We start from the raw sequence: 14,604 nt of genomic DNA, 5'->3' as shown, positions 1-14,604 counted from the left end.
GTGGCCGCAGTTGCTAGATGTCGAGGTGGTCGACCCCGGTCTTGGCGGCGCATTCTTGCACCATCATTCGAAGCTGCATGGCTATCAGGTGCTGAAAGTGACAGCCAGCGTGAGTACTCACGTCAATGACACCGGTCTCGACGGCTCGCACGCTCAGCAGTGGTTCGTGGTGCGGCGCTATTGCCGAGTTGGTTGAGAGTGTGTCGGCGGCGAGCGCGGGGACCCAGGGGGTTTGGGTCTGCAGCGTCAGCTGAGGATCGAACGTGCTCGGGGCAGCTGAGAGCAAGGGTGAAGTGGGAATCACAAGCACACTTACCCCTTCTGCCGCTCCTGGCTCGAGGTCGTCGTTCGTCTCGACGATTATTGCCCATGTCGTGTCCTCTGGAGCGTCAGCTTCTCTGTGTACGTGGAGCTAACCTGGGGGGTTGTCTAATAGTTGGCCGTCGAGTGCCGCCAGTCGAATGAGGAACGCGCGGAGGCGGAGTGACAGATCCTCTGCAGTCGGCGCGTTGACAATTCTGTTGCGTTAGCGAAGGTGATGAGAGAGCTGCTTAGCGGCGACGCCCAGCTCGACGCTCACTTTGCTTCCCTCCCTGGCCCCTCCATCCCCTCGAGCGGCATGTACCCCACGTCAATGATGAACCTTTCGAGCGGCAGCCCGGTCGTCGTGGTCTTGATCACTACGGTCACGCGGCGGGCCGTGCCCTTGTCCATTTCGTCACGGATCGCGGCCACGACCTTGGAGACGTAGTCGCGCACCGCGGGATGGCGCGACTGGTACACGGCGACACCGTGCGCACGGCGCCGTGTGAACGTCGTGGGCGGGTACACTTGGCGAATGCAGAGGATGGTGTGGATGACGACCTCGACTGGGGTCAGTTGTGCAGGGGGAAGGGGGACGCACGGAATGATGCGAGCGTGTCGACCGTTTCTGGTGGGTCAGATAGCATCGGAAACTACGACCCACCCTTGTAGCTGACGCCTAGGGGACCTTGAGGCTCCACCTTGTCTGGGATGCGTGATGGACCTGCTTTTGCGTTTGGTGGCATTGTTTTGGGTGGAGGCAAGACGAAGAGGGTGTCAACAAAGTCGTTGCGGTTGACGGTGGTCGTCGATTGTGGAGGTCGCGGGTGGGGGTGGGTGATCTGTGATGGAATCGACGGAAGCAATTTCAATCGCATTTCGACTTTAGCGCGGTGGCCCTTGCACGGCACAAACAAAGGTCTCACACCTCGACAAACACGACGACACGCTTCTCCTCTTCACTCTTTTAATCATTCCTCATCCATCCATCGTCATTCACTCACTCAGACAACAGCAAGGACGCCAGCCATGTCCTCAGCACCACCCTCGCGAGATGTCTACCTCGCACCCGGCTTCCAGGCCTCGACCCTAAAGGTGCGCTCGGCCTTCCCTCTTGGCCACCCGTGTCACGCTGACGCCGCTCTTGTCACTCCATCTAATTTATTTCCTCTAACAGGTCGCCCAACTACGGTAAGTACCTCATCCACGGGGCCCAGAGGCTTCTCCCGATTTTTTTGTGATGCGTCTAACACCTCCCAGCTCTATCTTGCTGGAGCACAACATTCACTATCTCAGCAACGCCAAGAAGGCTGACCTTGTCAACCTCTTCAACACTCAGCTCGTGCCGCGCGCTGGCGGTATTCTGGCCGCCGACTCGCGCGTGCGCCCTTCTGCCCACGGCATCGTCGCCGTCTCCTCGCAAACTGGCGACGAGACGCCGATCGTCCAGGCCGCACCCGTCGCTGGCGCGAAGCGTGGCCGCAAGCCAAAGAAGGTCTCTGAGCCGGCGCCAGAGGCTGTGGCCCCGGACGCCGAAGCTGAGCCTGAGACGGAGCCTGCTCCGCCCGCCAAGAGGCCCAGAGGAAGACCGAGGAAGACGGTCGAGCCGGCCCCTGCCCCTGTGGCCGTCGAGCCGCCTGTCCCCCAGATCCCCTCCGAGTTCCTGGCGCCGGCTCCTCCCTCCGCGCCTGCCTCGACCAGGAAGCGGGTGCTGAAGAATGAGCCGATCGTGGACATTCCTATCTCTCCTGCGCGTCAGCAGCGGGCCTACTCGGGCGTGACCCCGTCTTCCCCTGCCCCGCCTTCCTCAAGCTCCCGCAGAAAGAGCGAGCGACCCTCGGTGTCGACTGCGAGCGACTCGCTTGCACTTCCCGTCCCAGACATCCCTGCGCACCTTGCCTCGCCCTCCAAGCGCAAGGCCAAGGTCGAGCCCGAGGTGCAGGGCGACGCTGTGGCGCCCACCCCGAGGAAGGTCGGCCGCCCTCGCAAGAGTGTCAAGGCGGCGGATATCAAGGAGGAGAGAAGCGAGCCCGAGGAGGCGCCTGTCCAGAACCGTCGCATCAGCGCGGGGCGGCGATCCGACGCCGATAACGAGGACTCTGGTTTCTCGGACTTTAACCCGTTCCAGAGTGGCAGTGGGGAAGCGGCCGAGCGGGAGCGTCGCCGGCGCAAGGTGAGCGATCGTCACTCGACTGTTAAGCTGACTGTCAGTCTTCGCTTGGCCTTGGTGAGACCAAGCGTCGCGCGCCGAGGCCGTCCGAATGGACCGCCACGTCAGCGCCGACGTCGATCCTCCGCAAGGTTGGCCCCGGTGCTGGCGACCAGCGCGTTAAATCTCACATCGAGATTGCTGAGGATCACAACCGCGTTGTGCAGCAGAAGCTCACCGAGATAACCTCGGCAGCTGTCGACGAGGAGCCTTCGGTTGAGGTGTCGCAAGCCGTCGTGCGGACGCCACGCAAGGCGATTATCCGCCGCAAGCCCTCGACTGCGCCGACCCCGTCCACTATTGGGTTCGTGCTGCTGGCCATCCTCGGCCTTGGACTCTCGACCAACTACAAAATCACGTCGTCGTCAAACGGCTACTGTGATGTTGGCTCGAAGACAAACTCGTTTGTCGAGCAGCGAGAGGCGGCCATCGCTGCCACTCAGGCATGCCACAGTCGCCGCGCGCAGTGGCAGGTCGACAACCCTGGACAGACCCCGCCGTTCGTCTGCGACGCGACCGCTCTCCCCATTCTGCCCTTCCTTCCCCGCCCTACGGCTTGCACGGCCTGCCCGGCGCACGCCACTTGCGAAAAGGGCGAGGTGAAGGAGTGTGCGCCCGAGTACATTCTCACTCCTAGCATCCTCTCTCCACTCGCGCCCCTGTTTGACGGCTGGCCGGGACTCCAGAGCCGCGTCTTCCCCCCTCGCTGCCGCCCAGACACGGCGCGCATGCGCCAGATTGGCGCCCTCGTGCGCGAGGTCAACGGCGAGCTGTCGCGCCACCGTGGCGATGTGATCTGCAAGGGCCTCCCAGACCAAGGCAACAAGGGCGCTGGTGAGATTTACGGCGTCGCCGAGGAGACGCTGAGGGAGTCGTTCGCATCGAGGCGTATTGTGAGTTTGATCGATTGCGGCTATCACTAACTCTGCAGCCAACGGTGTCGCGCGAGGCGTTTGACGAGCTCTTCGACGCCGCCCTCAAGGACCTTGTCTCCCACGACGATGTCATCGAGTCTATCGACTCAGATGGCAGCTCGTGGTACGCGGCGTCGCACGCCGAGTTTACCCTGGCCTGCCGCGCCAAGCTCGAGGCGCGCAGCCTTCTCGACAGGTGGAAGAGCCAGTTGATCTGTGAGTTTGGCGCGGGCTTCTGATACTCGTGCTGACCGTGTAGCCACTCTGTTCGTCCTCCTCGGCATCGCGTACGTTGCTCGTAGCATCGAGACGCGCCGCGAGGAGACGGAACGCGTTCGCGAGCTGGTCGGAACGGTTCTGCAGAGACTGCAGGACCAGGAGTACCAGCACTACGTCGACCCTGTCGTCACGCCCCAGCCCTACCTCCCCTCGCAGCAGCTGCGCGATGTGGTGCTCCCAGCCTCTGTGGGCTCTGCGACGCGCCAACGGCTGTGGGACCGCGTGACCGACAACGTCGAGAAGAACGCGAATATCCAGGTCCGGGAGCGAGAGGTGAACGGCGACGTGTGGAAGACGTGGGAGTGGACGGGTGTGGCATCCAAGCAGATTGATGGCGCGGCGTCGCCATCGCGGGCGATCGCGTTCTAGTGTTCCGTGTGTGTATGGATCGTATGGATCTTGTGTGACGTGTGGCTGTAAACCGGTAGCCAATGCATGCAATGTTCCTCGCGGCCGGAGCAATATAATGTTATGGTACTATTCGCGCCCTCCCTGCCAGTCTGGGTCCCACTGGTTGATGGGTGAGGAGAGCACGTCGCGCAGGACGCCGAGGTTGCGCTTCTTCAAGTCTGCCTTCTTCTTCTTCCAGTTGTCGCGCGGCCGGCGCCAGCCAGCCTTGAGCATGGTCGCGATCTGCTCGTGCAGCTCGGGGCGGTACGGGGGCGGGTAGATGTGCGCGACGCGGCGGGTCAGCTCCTCGTGCGTGACCTGTGGGTGGGTCGCGTTGGGGAAGAGGCGGAAGAGGCCGATGACGTCGATCTCGGGCAGCGCGTTGGGGCGCACGATGGACACGCTGTCGTCGAGGAAGTCGTACGCGTGCGTGATGATGTCGGTGACGACGAGGGGGACCTCGGTCTCGAGGGTGGTGAAGGCCGAGGACGACGCCTGCGAGTCGAGGTCTGCGAGCGTCAGCGGGCGTGGCGCGGTGCCACACAGCCCAACTTACACCTGTACGCCCGGTTCCAAGCCAGCAGGAGCATGTCGACGCCCGCCATGTGGCCGTACAGCTCGTGCTGGTCGTAGTCGTGCACAAAGTCGACGGCGGCGGCCACGACGCCGGGGTCGGGCAGCTCGTAGCCCGTGTCCCTCTGCCCGAGGATGAGGAGCTTGAACGTGTTGGGGTCGTTGGGCGCGATGGGGGTGAAGAAGCCGTTCGCGAGCTTGCGGTATCCCCAGAGGCCTGGGTCGCCTAGCGCGGGTGTCAGCTTATGTACGCGGTGCGCGACGCCGCAAGGCGCCGCGACACTCACGCTCAAGCCACCACTCGAGGCGCTGGAACTCGCGCCCGTACGCCCTCCGATCTGGGCTGATCATGCCGTTGATGCACGCGCGCGACGGGACGCTGTGCGCCGCGCGTTGCGCGCCCTCGACGGCGCCGGCCGGCGTGTCGGGGTACAGGTGGGCGTCGTCGGCGGGGAACCATGGCACGATGGTGCGCACGGGAATGTTCTCGATGCCGCGCCACGAGGCTTCTTCGGACGCGGCTTTCGTGCGCAGGCGCTGCTCGAGGTGGGTCTGCACGCTGCGAGGGGGTTAGCGGGGTGCGGGGTGCGTGGGTGGGGAAGGGCGTAGGGGTAGGGGGAGAAGGGGGGATGGGGAGGTAGGGGTGGTAGGGGGAGGAGGGAGGGGGAGGCCGACTTACTGTGGCGATAGCGTGAGGAAGCTCTGTCGCGGCGTCAGCACAATGTACAGCGTACGCCGCCTCCGCCTCGCCGCCCCGCTTCCTGCGGTGCGGCTGGGCCACTCGCCGCACTCACCAGCGCCCCGCTCAGCCCCCACCGCTCTGCATACTCGTCGGTATCGCCCGTCGGCTCGTGGTACACGCCCACAACGCGGAACTTGTGCCCGTCCGGCCGGGCGTGCCACAGGTCGAGCAGCCTGTCGGTCGCCCACTCGAGGTCGTCCTTCTCGGTCGCGAGGAAGATTGTGTCGGCGTAGTGCCCGTTCGGGAGCGGCGTGTTGACGGCCGCGAAGAGTTCAGACTTGTAGTGAATGTCTGGGGGAGTCAGCCGCGCCTCGCCTCCTCCCCCCCTCGCCCACCGCACTCACCGCCCTTCCACAGCCCGACCTCCTCGCTCAGCTCCCGGAGCCCGTACCGTATACAGCTGTTGTTCGCCGCCCGCCCGTCGCACTCGGTAAACACGGTGTGGTTGACGCCGAGCTCGGTGAGCATGCCGGCGGTCCAGAGCCACACCTCCTCGTGCCAGGTCGGCCGGGTGGCGATGAGGACGTGGTGCTGCTTTGGGTCGAACGGCAGCGGGCCAATGCCGCTGCCCCACACCGACTGGGGGTGCGCGAGCGGCCGCGGCAAGGGCATGTACTTTGTCACTGTCGAGTGGCCGCGGTCGTCGCGCGCGGCCAGGTGGTAGAGCACCAGGAGGAGGACGGGCGCGAGGGCCAGGACGGGCCAGCGCCGCCAGATGACGGCCATTGCGAGCGAGCTGCTGTTGCTGTCGTCGTCGTCGTTGTTGTTGTTGTAGAGGAACTGCCGCGCCAAGCACGAGCAGCGAACTGCGGATTGTAGTAAGAAGAGTTTTGCGCGTCCAAGTCTGATGGTCGTCAAGAGGCAAGGCATGCATCCAGCGTCGTCGACCAAGTATACCACCGCCAAGTCGCCGAACGGAGGGGAGGGCGGTGTGTTTGGTACACGCACGCATGCTCTCTCCTGCGCTCCTGCCGTGCCCCCTTGCAGCTAACAGCACACGACCCCCTGTTTTGTCAACACGGGGAGCAGGAGAGTGTGCCGTCAAGGTTACCGGGCTCTCGCTCGGAGTCGGAGAGCGGGACAGGAACGCGACGTGCCGGCATCGTTGGCTAGAGCTTGAAACACACGGACGGACGGCGAGGAAAACATCTGTATGGTCCGGCCTGAGCCTGACTTGGACGCCGCCGACGACGCCGCCGCCCGCATGAGCGAGCGAGCGAGGGAGGGCCATTGCGCACACTGCATGCTCCTGATCGATTGAGGATCAGTCACTTCCTCGTCATCCATTCACTCACTCTCCCTCTCTTTCAGCAAGCACCATGCCAGACCGCCGGTACGCCGCCGTCCCGGGCGGCACAAAGTCGCCGCGCACGAGAATGGCCGTGCTCTTCGCCGCCGTCTTCCTCGCCACGCTCATCCTCCTCACGCACCCCGCAGGACTGGGCGGGACGTCGCTCGGCCCGTTCTCGACGGTGGCGACGGCGCCCGCGTCGCCGGCGACAAGAGCCGACGCGGCGCACGACGCGTTCGTCGCGTTCGCGCGCAGCTTCCCCCAGATCGACACGAGCCACGCGGCGCTAGCCGACGAGGTCGAGGCCGAGACGAGCACCGCGACCGAGCCGGCGAGACGCGCGCCGGCCACCGCGGCTGCTGACGACGATGAGGAGACCGACGACGTCGAGGACGAGGATGACGAGGCCGAGGCCGCCGAGAGCACGTCGACAGCCGCGCCCCGCACCCGCCCCCTCAACACGCCGCGCACCCGGCCCGTCCCCGACAACTTCTACGTGCAGCGCCTGCGCGACGGGCGCGCAGAGTTCGACTGGACGAGCACGCGCAAGCTTTTCGTATTGTACGCGCGGGCGTGCATGCACTGCTAACCACGCAGCGGCGACTCGTTCTCGTCGATCGGGTCAAACTACAAGCAGCGCGGCGTCGGCTCTGGCCACCCTGACCACTTGGTAGGTCGCGTCGTTCGCCGGACCCCGCTCACACATGCTCAGGACCCAAAGATCGGGCTCAAGTGGAGCGACTACCTCTACTCGACCTTCAAGGACCCCAAGGACACGGGCTACTGGAACTTTGCGCGCGACGGCGCGACCATCGACCTCGAGCTGTGCGTGGTTCTGTCTCGTGCGCGCTGACATCACAGGGTTCCGCCTCGCCTCGAGGAGTCGGGCGCGCTCGATGACCAGGTCGGCGAGTTCCAGTCGCTCTTCACGCCCGCGCCTGGGCCCTCAAGCGTCGACTGGGACGCCTCGTCTTCCCTCTTCGTCGTGCTCCTCGGCATCAACGACGTGCGCGAGATGGCGCGTCGCGAGTTCTCGCCGCCGGCGCTGCACCGCACCTCGTCGGCGCTGCCGCACGCGCTCATGTCGAGAGCGGGCAAGCTGTACCGCTCCGGCGCGCGCCACTTCCTCTTCTTCACGCTGGCGAGCCTGGCCGACGCGCCAAAGTACAGCCTCGAGTCGGGCATCGGGCACAACGTCAGCTCGCTCTTACGCACCGCGACGGCAGAGTACAACCGCGCGCTCGACCCGGCGCTTGAGGCGTTCGAGGCCGAGTTCCCCGAGGCCAACGCCATGCTCTTCGACTGGGAGCGCCTGCAGACCATTGTCGGCAACATGCCCGAGGTGTTCGGCCTCACCGACTGCTCGCGCTTCGAGATGAGCGCCGGCGGCAAGGTGCTCGACGCCGGCCGCCAGGGACTGTGCTACCAGGACCCGTCACACCCGACGTGGAGCATTGCGCAGTGAGTGGAGCTGCGGGGAGGTTCCGCGCGCTCTGAGCTGACACGCTCAGCATCCTCGCGCAGAGCGTCAACGGCTTCCTGCACCGGCACAGCAGGAGCTTCTGGCTCGGAAAGAAGACGGACACGGCGTGGGTGGCGCGGTAGTCGCGACATGACGCGGACGCCCAGCACGCAGCAGCACGACACGCACGACACGCCCAGCACAACACATTCATTCATGACGGACACTTGGCCCAGCGCCGCCCCACCACACTGACGGACATTACACATTCCTGTACATAGAGTGTAGCATATGCAGCGATCTGCTTAGATGGGCAGGGGTGGTCAGCGTGGCGGATACTCACTTGATCCACCTGCCTCTGGCGTTCGACCAACTCCCCAAAGCATCGTAGCCGCAACAAAAGGTGCGACTGGGATTTGAACCCAGGCGGCTGACGCCAAATGATGCTTAGAACAGGATTCTAATCATTCCCCTTAACCACTCGGGCATCGCACCGTCGCCGTCCCTGGAGGTCGGCGGTGGCTGCGGGGTGCGTTTCCTGGTTATATAGGTGCGTTGTGCCTCGTCGCGGCGCCGTCTCGGCAAGCGGCGCTGCATGGCCACCGGCCTCCTGCACCCCGCCCACGCCCAGCAGTCGTATGTGTGCATAGCAACGGTGTACATCACCGGCGGCGCCAGCGGGCCCGCTCACTTCCACTCGCGCAGCTCGCGGGCGGCCGACCAAAAGTCGTACGTCGCATAGAGCTGGGGTCAGTCGGTCCGCGTGCCCAGCTCACAGAGTTGAGCCCGACGATGAGCACGTTGCGGAGGAAGAGGCGCCACTCTGCGTGCTTGGTGACGACGAAGATGATCTCGAGGACGAAGAAGAGGGTCGCGAGGGCCGCGGTGATGGGCCACGCGAGCTTGTACACGCCCGCCTTGGGGGGGAAGTACTTCTCGGTGAGGGCGAGCACGATCTTGACGAGCGTGTCGAACGCGATCGAGGGAGCGAGCAGCAGCACGCTGATGTCGATGACGCGGTAGACTGGGGTCAGTGGCCGCTGGGGGACGACTCACGCAGGTGCCCGCCCCACGGCTCGGCGAGGTCCTTTGCGCTGATGACGGCGATCCAGGCGTAGAGCGCGGCGCCGATGACGGCGACGACGCTGGGGTCAGTGCTGCGCGGGGGGGAGGCTTACAGCGCGGCGTGATGATGCGGTCGAACGCGGGCATGGTGGGGGGTGCGGTGGGTCAGAGGCGAGGTGTGAGTGTGGTCAAGTCACAAGTCTGAGACGTGAGACGTGAGACGACGCGACGTGAGACGAGACGGCGATGAAGCAGTGCTGGCAGTGCCGCCGCACGTGGAGTGAGCTTGGGCACTCGGCCCACTGTCAATGCACACGCGCACACACCTCGCATTCGCCATGGCGGTGCGTGCGCAATGTGGCGGAGGGGTGGCTCGCTGCTCGCACGCGATTCATCAGGCATTGATCTCTTGTCATATCTTCGTGTTTGTCGTCGCTCGCGTCGCTCCAGTCGCCCCCTAGCTCCCCCGGAACGTGCCCACGTTCTCCGCGTACGCCCCGAGGAGGTTGACCACCGGCTCATATCCGCCTGGGCTGTCAGTGCTGTCCCGCGCCTCGCACCCACAGGTAAGGTAGATGTGGTGCGGCCAGTCGCCGTCGCGGCACGCGAGCGACCAGCTGCAGCCGACGCTCTTGGCCGACGCCCAGATCATGGCCGAGAAGTGGTCGTACACCTCGCGCGGGGGGTTGTAGTGGTCGACTAGGCGGGTCAGCTCGTCTCGTCCAGCCGGCAGCTCCGAGCCCACTCACCCCACTCGCCCGCCCACATGTCGATGAGCGTGTTGACGCCAAAGCTGGCGTCCCCGCTCGTCGAGTACCACGCCAAGTTGTCATTCCCCCAGTGGCTGTTGTTGCACAGGGCCGTGTGCCCGGCCTCCTTGAACGCGAGGCTCGCGTTCCACGCCAGCGGCGGGCTGCCAAACTGCGCGCGGAACTGGTTGTGGTAGTCGAGCATCCAGCGCGTCACGTCCGTGTTGCCGAAGATGTCGTCCCAGCCTGGTGGGGCGGTGATGTCGCGCGGGCCGGGCGGCTGGGGGAACGTGGGCTGTGACTGGCGTTGGGTGAGGGCGCCGTCTTGGGCTGGGGCCGGTGCCGGGGCCGCGACGGCGACGGCCGCGGCGGCGAACAGTGTCACGAACGGTATACTCCAGCGCATGGTGTTTGCCGCTGATGACCTGCACGTCGGCCTGCTTAAGAGTCTCTACGCGTCGCCGCTGCGCTGCTGCGGCGTGGAGAGCGGTGCGGGCCTTGGCGGCGGCGTGTGTCAGCGATAAGCGAGTGGTGGCTGATATGCATGAGGAGATGGAGCTGGGAAACGTTGTTGCAACTTTCTTGGCTGGCTGGGTCGTCGACGGCTCGATGACGTCCGTACACCGCCTCTGCCCCCTGGAACCGTCATCTTGGTACCGAGCCCAGGCTTGCGCAGCTCGCAGCTCGACATGTGAGTATGTGAGTAAGCCGACGGCCGACGGCCTGCTCCAGCGCGCCGCGCCCAGCGCCGAGGGCATGCCGACGTGCCGCGGCTGCTGCAGGCTGCGGCCGCAGTCGCCAAGAGATCCGCTGCGGGGTGGAGTCGGCCTTGTGGAGGCGGCGGTGGAGGTGGACGCGAAGGTCGGGGGTGTAGGCGCGCGACGCGGTATGCAGGTGCGCTGCGAGGCGCGTAAAGCCATGAGCAGCTTGTTGTAGTGGCTCGAGATCGCGTCGTCGGATGCAGAGTCGACTCGCCGTCGTCGTCGCCGACGCGTCGACTCCAGTGCTAAGATCAATCAGTCACCGACGGGGGCCCACCCCACGACTCTTGCCCCAACCCAGCCAACCCCACAAGCTGCCCATCGCCGCGTCACTCGCCCAGCACGGCGAGCACCGGCAACCTGCGTCGTGGGCGCTGGGTGTGGCCGTGGACTGAGCCATGGGCTGGGTGTGGTGTTCAAGTTGTCGATCACGATCACCACCTGGCTGGAGCCAGGTCGGCTGGTGCGGCAATCGGCAACCACAACCACGCGCACGCACACACGGGCGCGTCTGATTTCCCGCGTTGCTTGCTTGCTGCACACCGGCACAAGAGGGGTCGGATGCATGCTTATAGCACCCCCTAAGGTGCGGCAATGGCCAATGGCTCTGGCTGCCCGGTCGCCGGATAGCAGCTCGCGTGGTGCTGGCTGCCTTTTTCGGCCATGGGCCACGAGTGGGGTGTGCGCCAACGCGACGTGTGGTGCCACCACCTGCTCGTGCTCGTGCTTGTGCTCGCTCGACCCAGTCTACATTGCCGCGAGTAGCCTCCAGCGAGCAGCAAAGACCCGCCCCGCTCCCGCTGCAGCACCATTTGGGGTAATAGACTGCCTGTCGGGCCGGGCAGTAAGGGAACAGACGAGGCAGGTGGGGACGTCGGTTGACATTGTTTGGGTTGAATTGAGGGAGGCTGCCTGCCTGCCCGCGTGGCCCCTCGTCACCGTCTTGACGCCGCGCCGCTCCAACTAGTTGCGGCAAGCCAACATTACACCCTCGGCATCTCTCTCACACCTGACTGACCTGACCCCGACCGCGACCCGTACCCCTCACCCCTCACCCCTCCGCGTCACTCTCTGCACGCCGCCGCGTAGGACACTAGACCGGAACGCAGCGCAGCGCCCACGCTCCAGGTGTTCCGGCTCGGCTGGCGAGCGACGGCGAGCGTCGGCGCCGGCAGTGTACTCCCTCCCTCCCTCCTGCTCCTCTTGCTCGGCACTACTTAATGCTCAAGCTCGTGCGCTAGGCCAAGGATATCAAGGACGCTAGCCCCCGCCGCCCTGTCTCACCCCGCTGCCGCTGTGACTTGTGACCGCCGACTCGAGCCCACTATATATACATCGCCCCTACGCCGGTGACAATGCCCGCCTTTGCAAACCGCTTTCGTAGCAACAACAACACCGCCGTCACTTCGAACAAAGCCAACGCTCCAGCTGGATCCAAAGGAATGGCTGCTCCCGCCAACAAGAACCTCGCCAACCTGGGCGGCAAGTGGGTCCAGGTACGTAGAGCTATTACGAGGTGGCTGGCCGGTGGCTGTGGGTTGGTGGTGGGATGCGTGTGGCTGGCTGGCAGTTGGCCGCTCCTCGCTGCCGCTACAACCGGTGCCACCACCGCCGCCGACGCCGCCGACGCTGTGGCGTCTGTACACGCCAGCGCTAACACCCGGCACAGAACAAGACGCTCTCGGACCCCGCCGAGCCCGTGCTCGTTCTCCAGGGCTTCTCGTGGGCCACGCGCACCGTCGCGGCCGTCGCGACCGTCAGCATCGAGGTCGAGCAGTTCATCGGCCCCCCCGACCCGCTCGACTACACCAACGAGAAGTCGCCGGTGCCCGAGGGCCCCGACTGCGGGCACATCAACCTGATCCAGAGCCTGACTGGTGGGCTGGGCGCGCAGCCCGAGGGCCGCTGCCTCGACGGCGTGAAGCGCAAGCACGACCACCCGCTCTTTGGCGAGGGCGAGAACGTTGCGTTCTGGGCCTCGCGCGAGAAGCTCGAGGAGCTCGGCGTCGACGAGTTCCTCCTCGAGGACTGGGAGGAGGGCGAGGAGGAGCAGGTCGGCCCCAACAAGGAGTGCTTTGTCTACAACACGTCGACGAGCACCAAGAACGGCTGGCTCGCCACCCAGGTCTGGGGCTTTACCTATGTCGAGGGCGAGCGGCGGTACGTCCGCCGCATTGTGGTGACCAAGGGCGCCGAGCGCGCGGCCATGGTGCAGGTCTGGGACTGGGCCCACGAGCTCAAGAAGTAGGCGTGGGTGTGTGTGTACAGGTTTGTGATGCATCGGATACAGCGGCGAGGGCGAGCGGCGATGGCGAGCGCAGCGAGCCAGCGGAGCGAGCCAGGGCCGGCGCGGCGCGGCGCCGGGTGGTGCGCCGTGGGGCCGGGGAGGGCAGGCTGGCATTGCAGGGCGGCCCAAGCCACGGCACGGCGGCGGCCAGCTGCAGCCACCTACAACGGGCAACCGACCTGACGCGTACTGACGACTGCGTCGGCGTCCATGCGTCGCGTGGCATGCCGCGTCCGCACTCGTGGCACTTGGCCGTGGCACGTCGGCCTCACCGGCCTCACCACGGCTCTGGGAACAAGCCGTGTCAGCTCAAGCACCAGCGTCCGTGCTGATAGCGGCCACCGTGCGGCGTGCGCTGTCCCCACCTCAGGAGGTCACGTCCGCCTCGTCCTTCACGGGGCACTGTCTCGCCGTTCTCGTCAGACTCACGCCTCTCACACCTCACACCTCTCACACCTCACACCACATCGGCCCAGCGCCACCTCACGCTCCTTACCCCCCCCCCCCCCAACGCTATGCGCATCCTCGCCCTCCTCGCCCTCGCTGCCGCCGCCGCCGCGGCCCCGCACTGCCGGCCGCGTGTGCCGGCGGCGTCAGCGGCGTCAGCTGCTAACGCTACCACGCTCGCCGCGTCTGCCACCAGCACGGCCTACTCCTCGAGCGCCGCGGCCTCCCCCCCGTCCTCCCTAACCCCCTCCACCCACGCCCCACCCACCGGCACCCCCCGCCTCCCGCGCCCCTTCGACACCCCGATGCTGCTGCAGGCCGACCCTCGGCCCCGGCGCCCTGGATCGCGGCGTACCACACGGCCCTGCGCGCGCAGTTTGGTGCGCCGGCCCGCCGCCTTCTCCGCTGACACCCAGGCGCTGCGCCGCTCAGCTGGTCGCCCGAGCTGGCCGCCGCCGCGTGGGAGCACGTCAGCGGCTGCGAGGTCGCGCACCACGGCAACGACAACCTGTGCGTCTTTGCCCCGCAGAGCTGACCCCAGCGCCTGGGCGTGGTCGAGTAACGCCACCGCGGTGTGGGACGCGGCCGAGCTGCTGGATATCTGGGCGGGCGAGTGGCCTGCCCACGTCGGCGGGGGCGGCCCGCTCGACCACTTCAGCCTGGTGCGTGGGTGGGCCGACGGTGCTGACCCCAGATGGTGTGGCGCGACGTCAAGGAGGTCGGGTGTGCGTGGACGACAAGGTGTAGCAACCGCGATTGGGCGAGCACGCTCTTTCTTTCGTGTAAGCCGAGCGCGCCGAGCGCAGCGAGGCTGGCTGGCGTCGACGGGTCGCCACCGCTGACACCCCAGGCCGGTACGCCCCCCTAGGCAACGTCGAGGGGCAGGCGGCGGCGCAGGTCGGCGCGTTCGTCGGGGCGTAGCCCTCGCCGTAGCCGTAGCCGTAGTCGTTCCCTCCTCCGCCGTCGTCGTCCCCTCCCCCCTTTCCCCCGTAGTCGTGGCCCCGGCGGCCCGCGTCGTAGCAGCCAGTGGCCATATCAGTATGAATCATCGTGATAGTACATCGCCTCCCCTCCCCTAGAACCACCGCGCCTCGTCCACCCTCCGCACCTCGCACCACGCCACCTCCTCCCC

At 66.0% G+C, this 14,604-nt stretch overlaps 7 protein-coding genes and 1 non-coding gene across 8 annotated transcripts; 3 read left to right on the top strand and 5 right to left on the bottom strand.

The window, feature by feature from the left end:
* Positions 1–13: 13 nt before the first annotated feature.
* On the bottom strand, positions 14–1,049 carry Q8F55_002830 (uncharacterized protein; the record flags this gene model as incomplete). Its single annotated transcript, XM_069351415.1, has 7 exons — positions 14–73; positions 122–238; positions 317–381; positions 418–518; positions 581–869; positions 905–931; positions 968–1,049. 7 exons carry the CDS (start codon positions 1,047–1,049, stop codon positions 14–16), a joined length of 741 nt encoding a protein of 246 aa, XP_069211801.1.
* Positions 1,050–1,332: 283 nt separating this feature from the next.
* On the top strand, positions 1,333–4,074 carry SRC1 (inner nuclear membrane protein enriched at telomere/subtelomere region; the record flags this gene model as incomplete). The annotated part of the gene is made up of 6 exons (XM_069351414.1): positions 1,333–1,398; positions 1,481–1,494; positions 1,564–2,476; positions 2,515–3,405; positions 3,444–3,642; positions 3,686–4,074. The coding sequence occupies 6 exons, from the start codon at positions 1,333–1,335 to the stop codon at positions 4,072–4,074; spliced, it is 2,472 nt and encodes an 823-aa protein (XP_069211800.1).
* A 108-nt stretch (positions 4,075–4,182) lies between these two features.
* Positions 4,183–6,136, bottom strand: Q8F55_002828 (uncharacterized protein; the record flags this gene model as incomplete). Its single annotated transcript, XM_069351413.1, has 6 exons — positions 4,183–4,604; positions 4,652–4,894; positions 4,956–5,227; positions 5,348–5,370; positions 5,463–5,701; positions 5,755–6,136. The coding sequence occupies 6 exons, from the start codon at positions 6,134–6,136 to the stop codon at positions 4,183–4,185; spliced, it is 1,581 nt and encodes a 526-aa protein (XP_069211799.1).
* A 593-nt stretch (positions 6,137–6,729) lies between these two features.
* Q8F55_002827 (uncharacterized protein) lies at positions 6,730–8,306 on the top strand (the record flags this gene model as incomplete). Its single annotated transcript, XM_069351412.1, has 5 exons — positions 6,730–7,262; positions 7,299–7,371; positions 7,414–7,526; positions 7,563–8,162; positions 8,213–8,306. 5 exons carry the CDS (start codon positions 6,730–6,732, stop codon positions 8,304–8,306), a joined length of 1,413 nt encoding a protein of 470 aa, XP_069211798.1.
* Positions 8,307–8,564: 258 nt separating this feature from the next.
* On the bottom strand, positions 8,565–8,658 carry Q8F55_002826. Its single transcript has one exon. It is a non-coding gene; the product is annotated as a tRNA-Ser (tRNA).
* A 192-nt stretch (positions 8,659–8,850) lies between these two features.
* On the bottom strand, positions 8,851–9,568 carry Q8F55_002825 (uncharacterized protein; the record flags this gene model as incomplete). Its single annotated transcript, XM_069351411.1, has 4 exons — positions 8,851–8,907; positions 8,940–9,187; positions 9,220–9,308; positions 9,555–9,568. The coding sequence occupies 4 exons, from the start codon at positions 9,566–9,568 to the stop codon at positions 8,851–8,853; spliced, it is 408 nt and encodes a 135-aa protein (XP_069211797.1).
* Positions 9,569–9,685: 117 nt separating this feature from the next.
* Q8F55_002824 (uncharacterized protein) lies at positions 9,686–10,383 on the bottom strand (the record flags this gene model as incomplete). Its single annotated transcript, XM_069351410.1, has 3 exons — positions 9,686–9,756; positions 9,793–9,927; positions 9,978–10,383. 3 exons carry the CDS (start codon positions 10,381–10,383, stop codon positions 9,686–9,688), a joined length of 612 nt encoding a protein of 203 aa, XP_069211796.1.
* Positions 10,384–12,180: 1,797 nt separating this feature from the next.
* Q8F55_002823 (uncharacterized protein) lies at positions 12,181–12,986 on the top strand (the record flags this gene model as incomplete). The annotated part of the gene is made up of 2 exons (XM_069351409.1): positions 12,181–12,234; positions 12,408–12,986. The coding sequence occupies 2 exons, from the start codon at positions 12,181–12,183 to the stop codon at positions 12,984–12,986; spliced, it is 633 nt and encodes a 210-aa protein (XP_069211795.1).
* Between the last annotated feature and the right edge of the window lie 1,618 nt (positions 12,987–14,604).

This window comes from Vanrija albida (assembly GCF_041260175.1).
Source record: "Vanrija albida strain AlHP1 chromosome Unknown contig_2, whole genome shotgun sequence".
In the NCBI taxonomy this organism is placed as follows: Eukaryota; Fungi; Basidiomycota; class Tremellomycetes; order Trichosporonales; family Trichosporonaceae; genus Vanrija; species Vanrija albida.
This window is presented reverse-complemented; position numbering and strand designations above follow the sequence as displayed.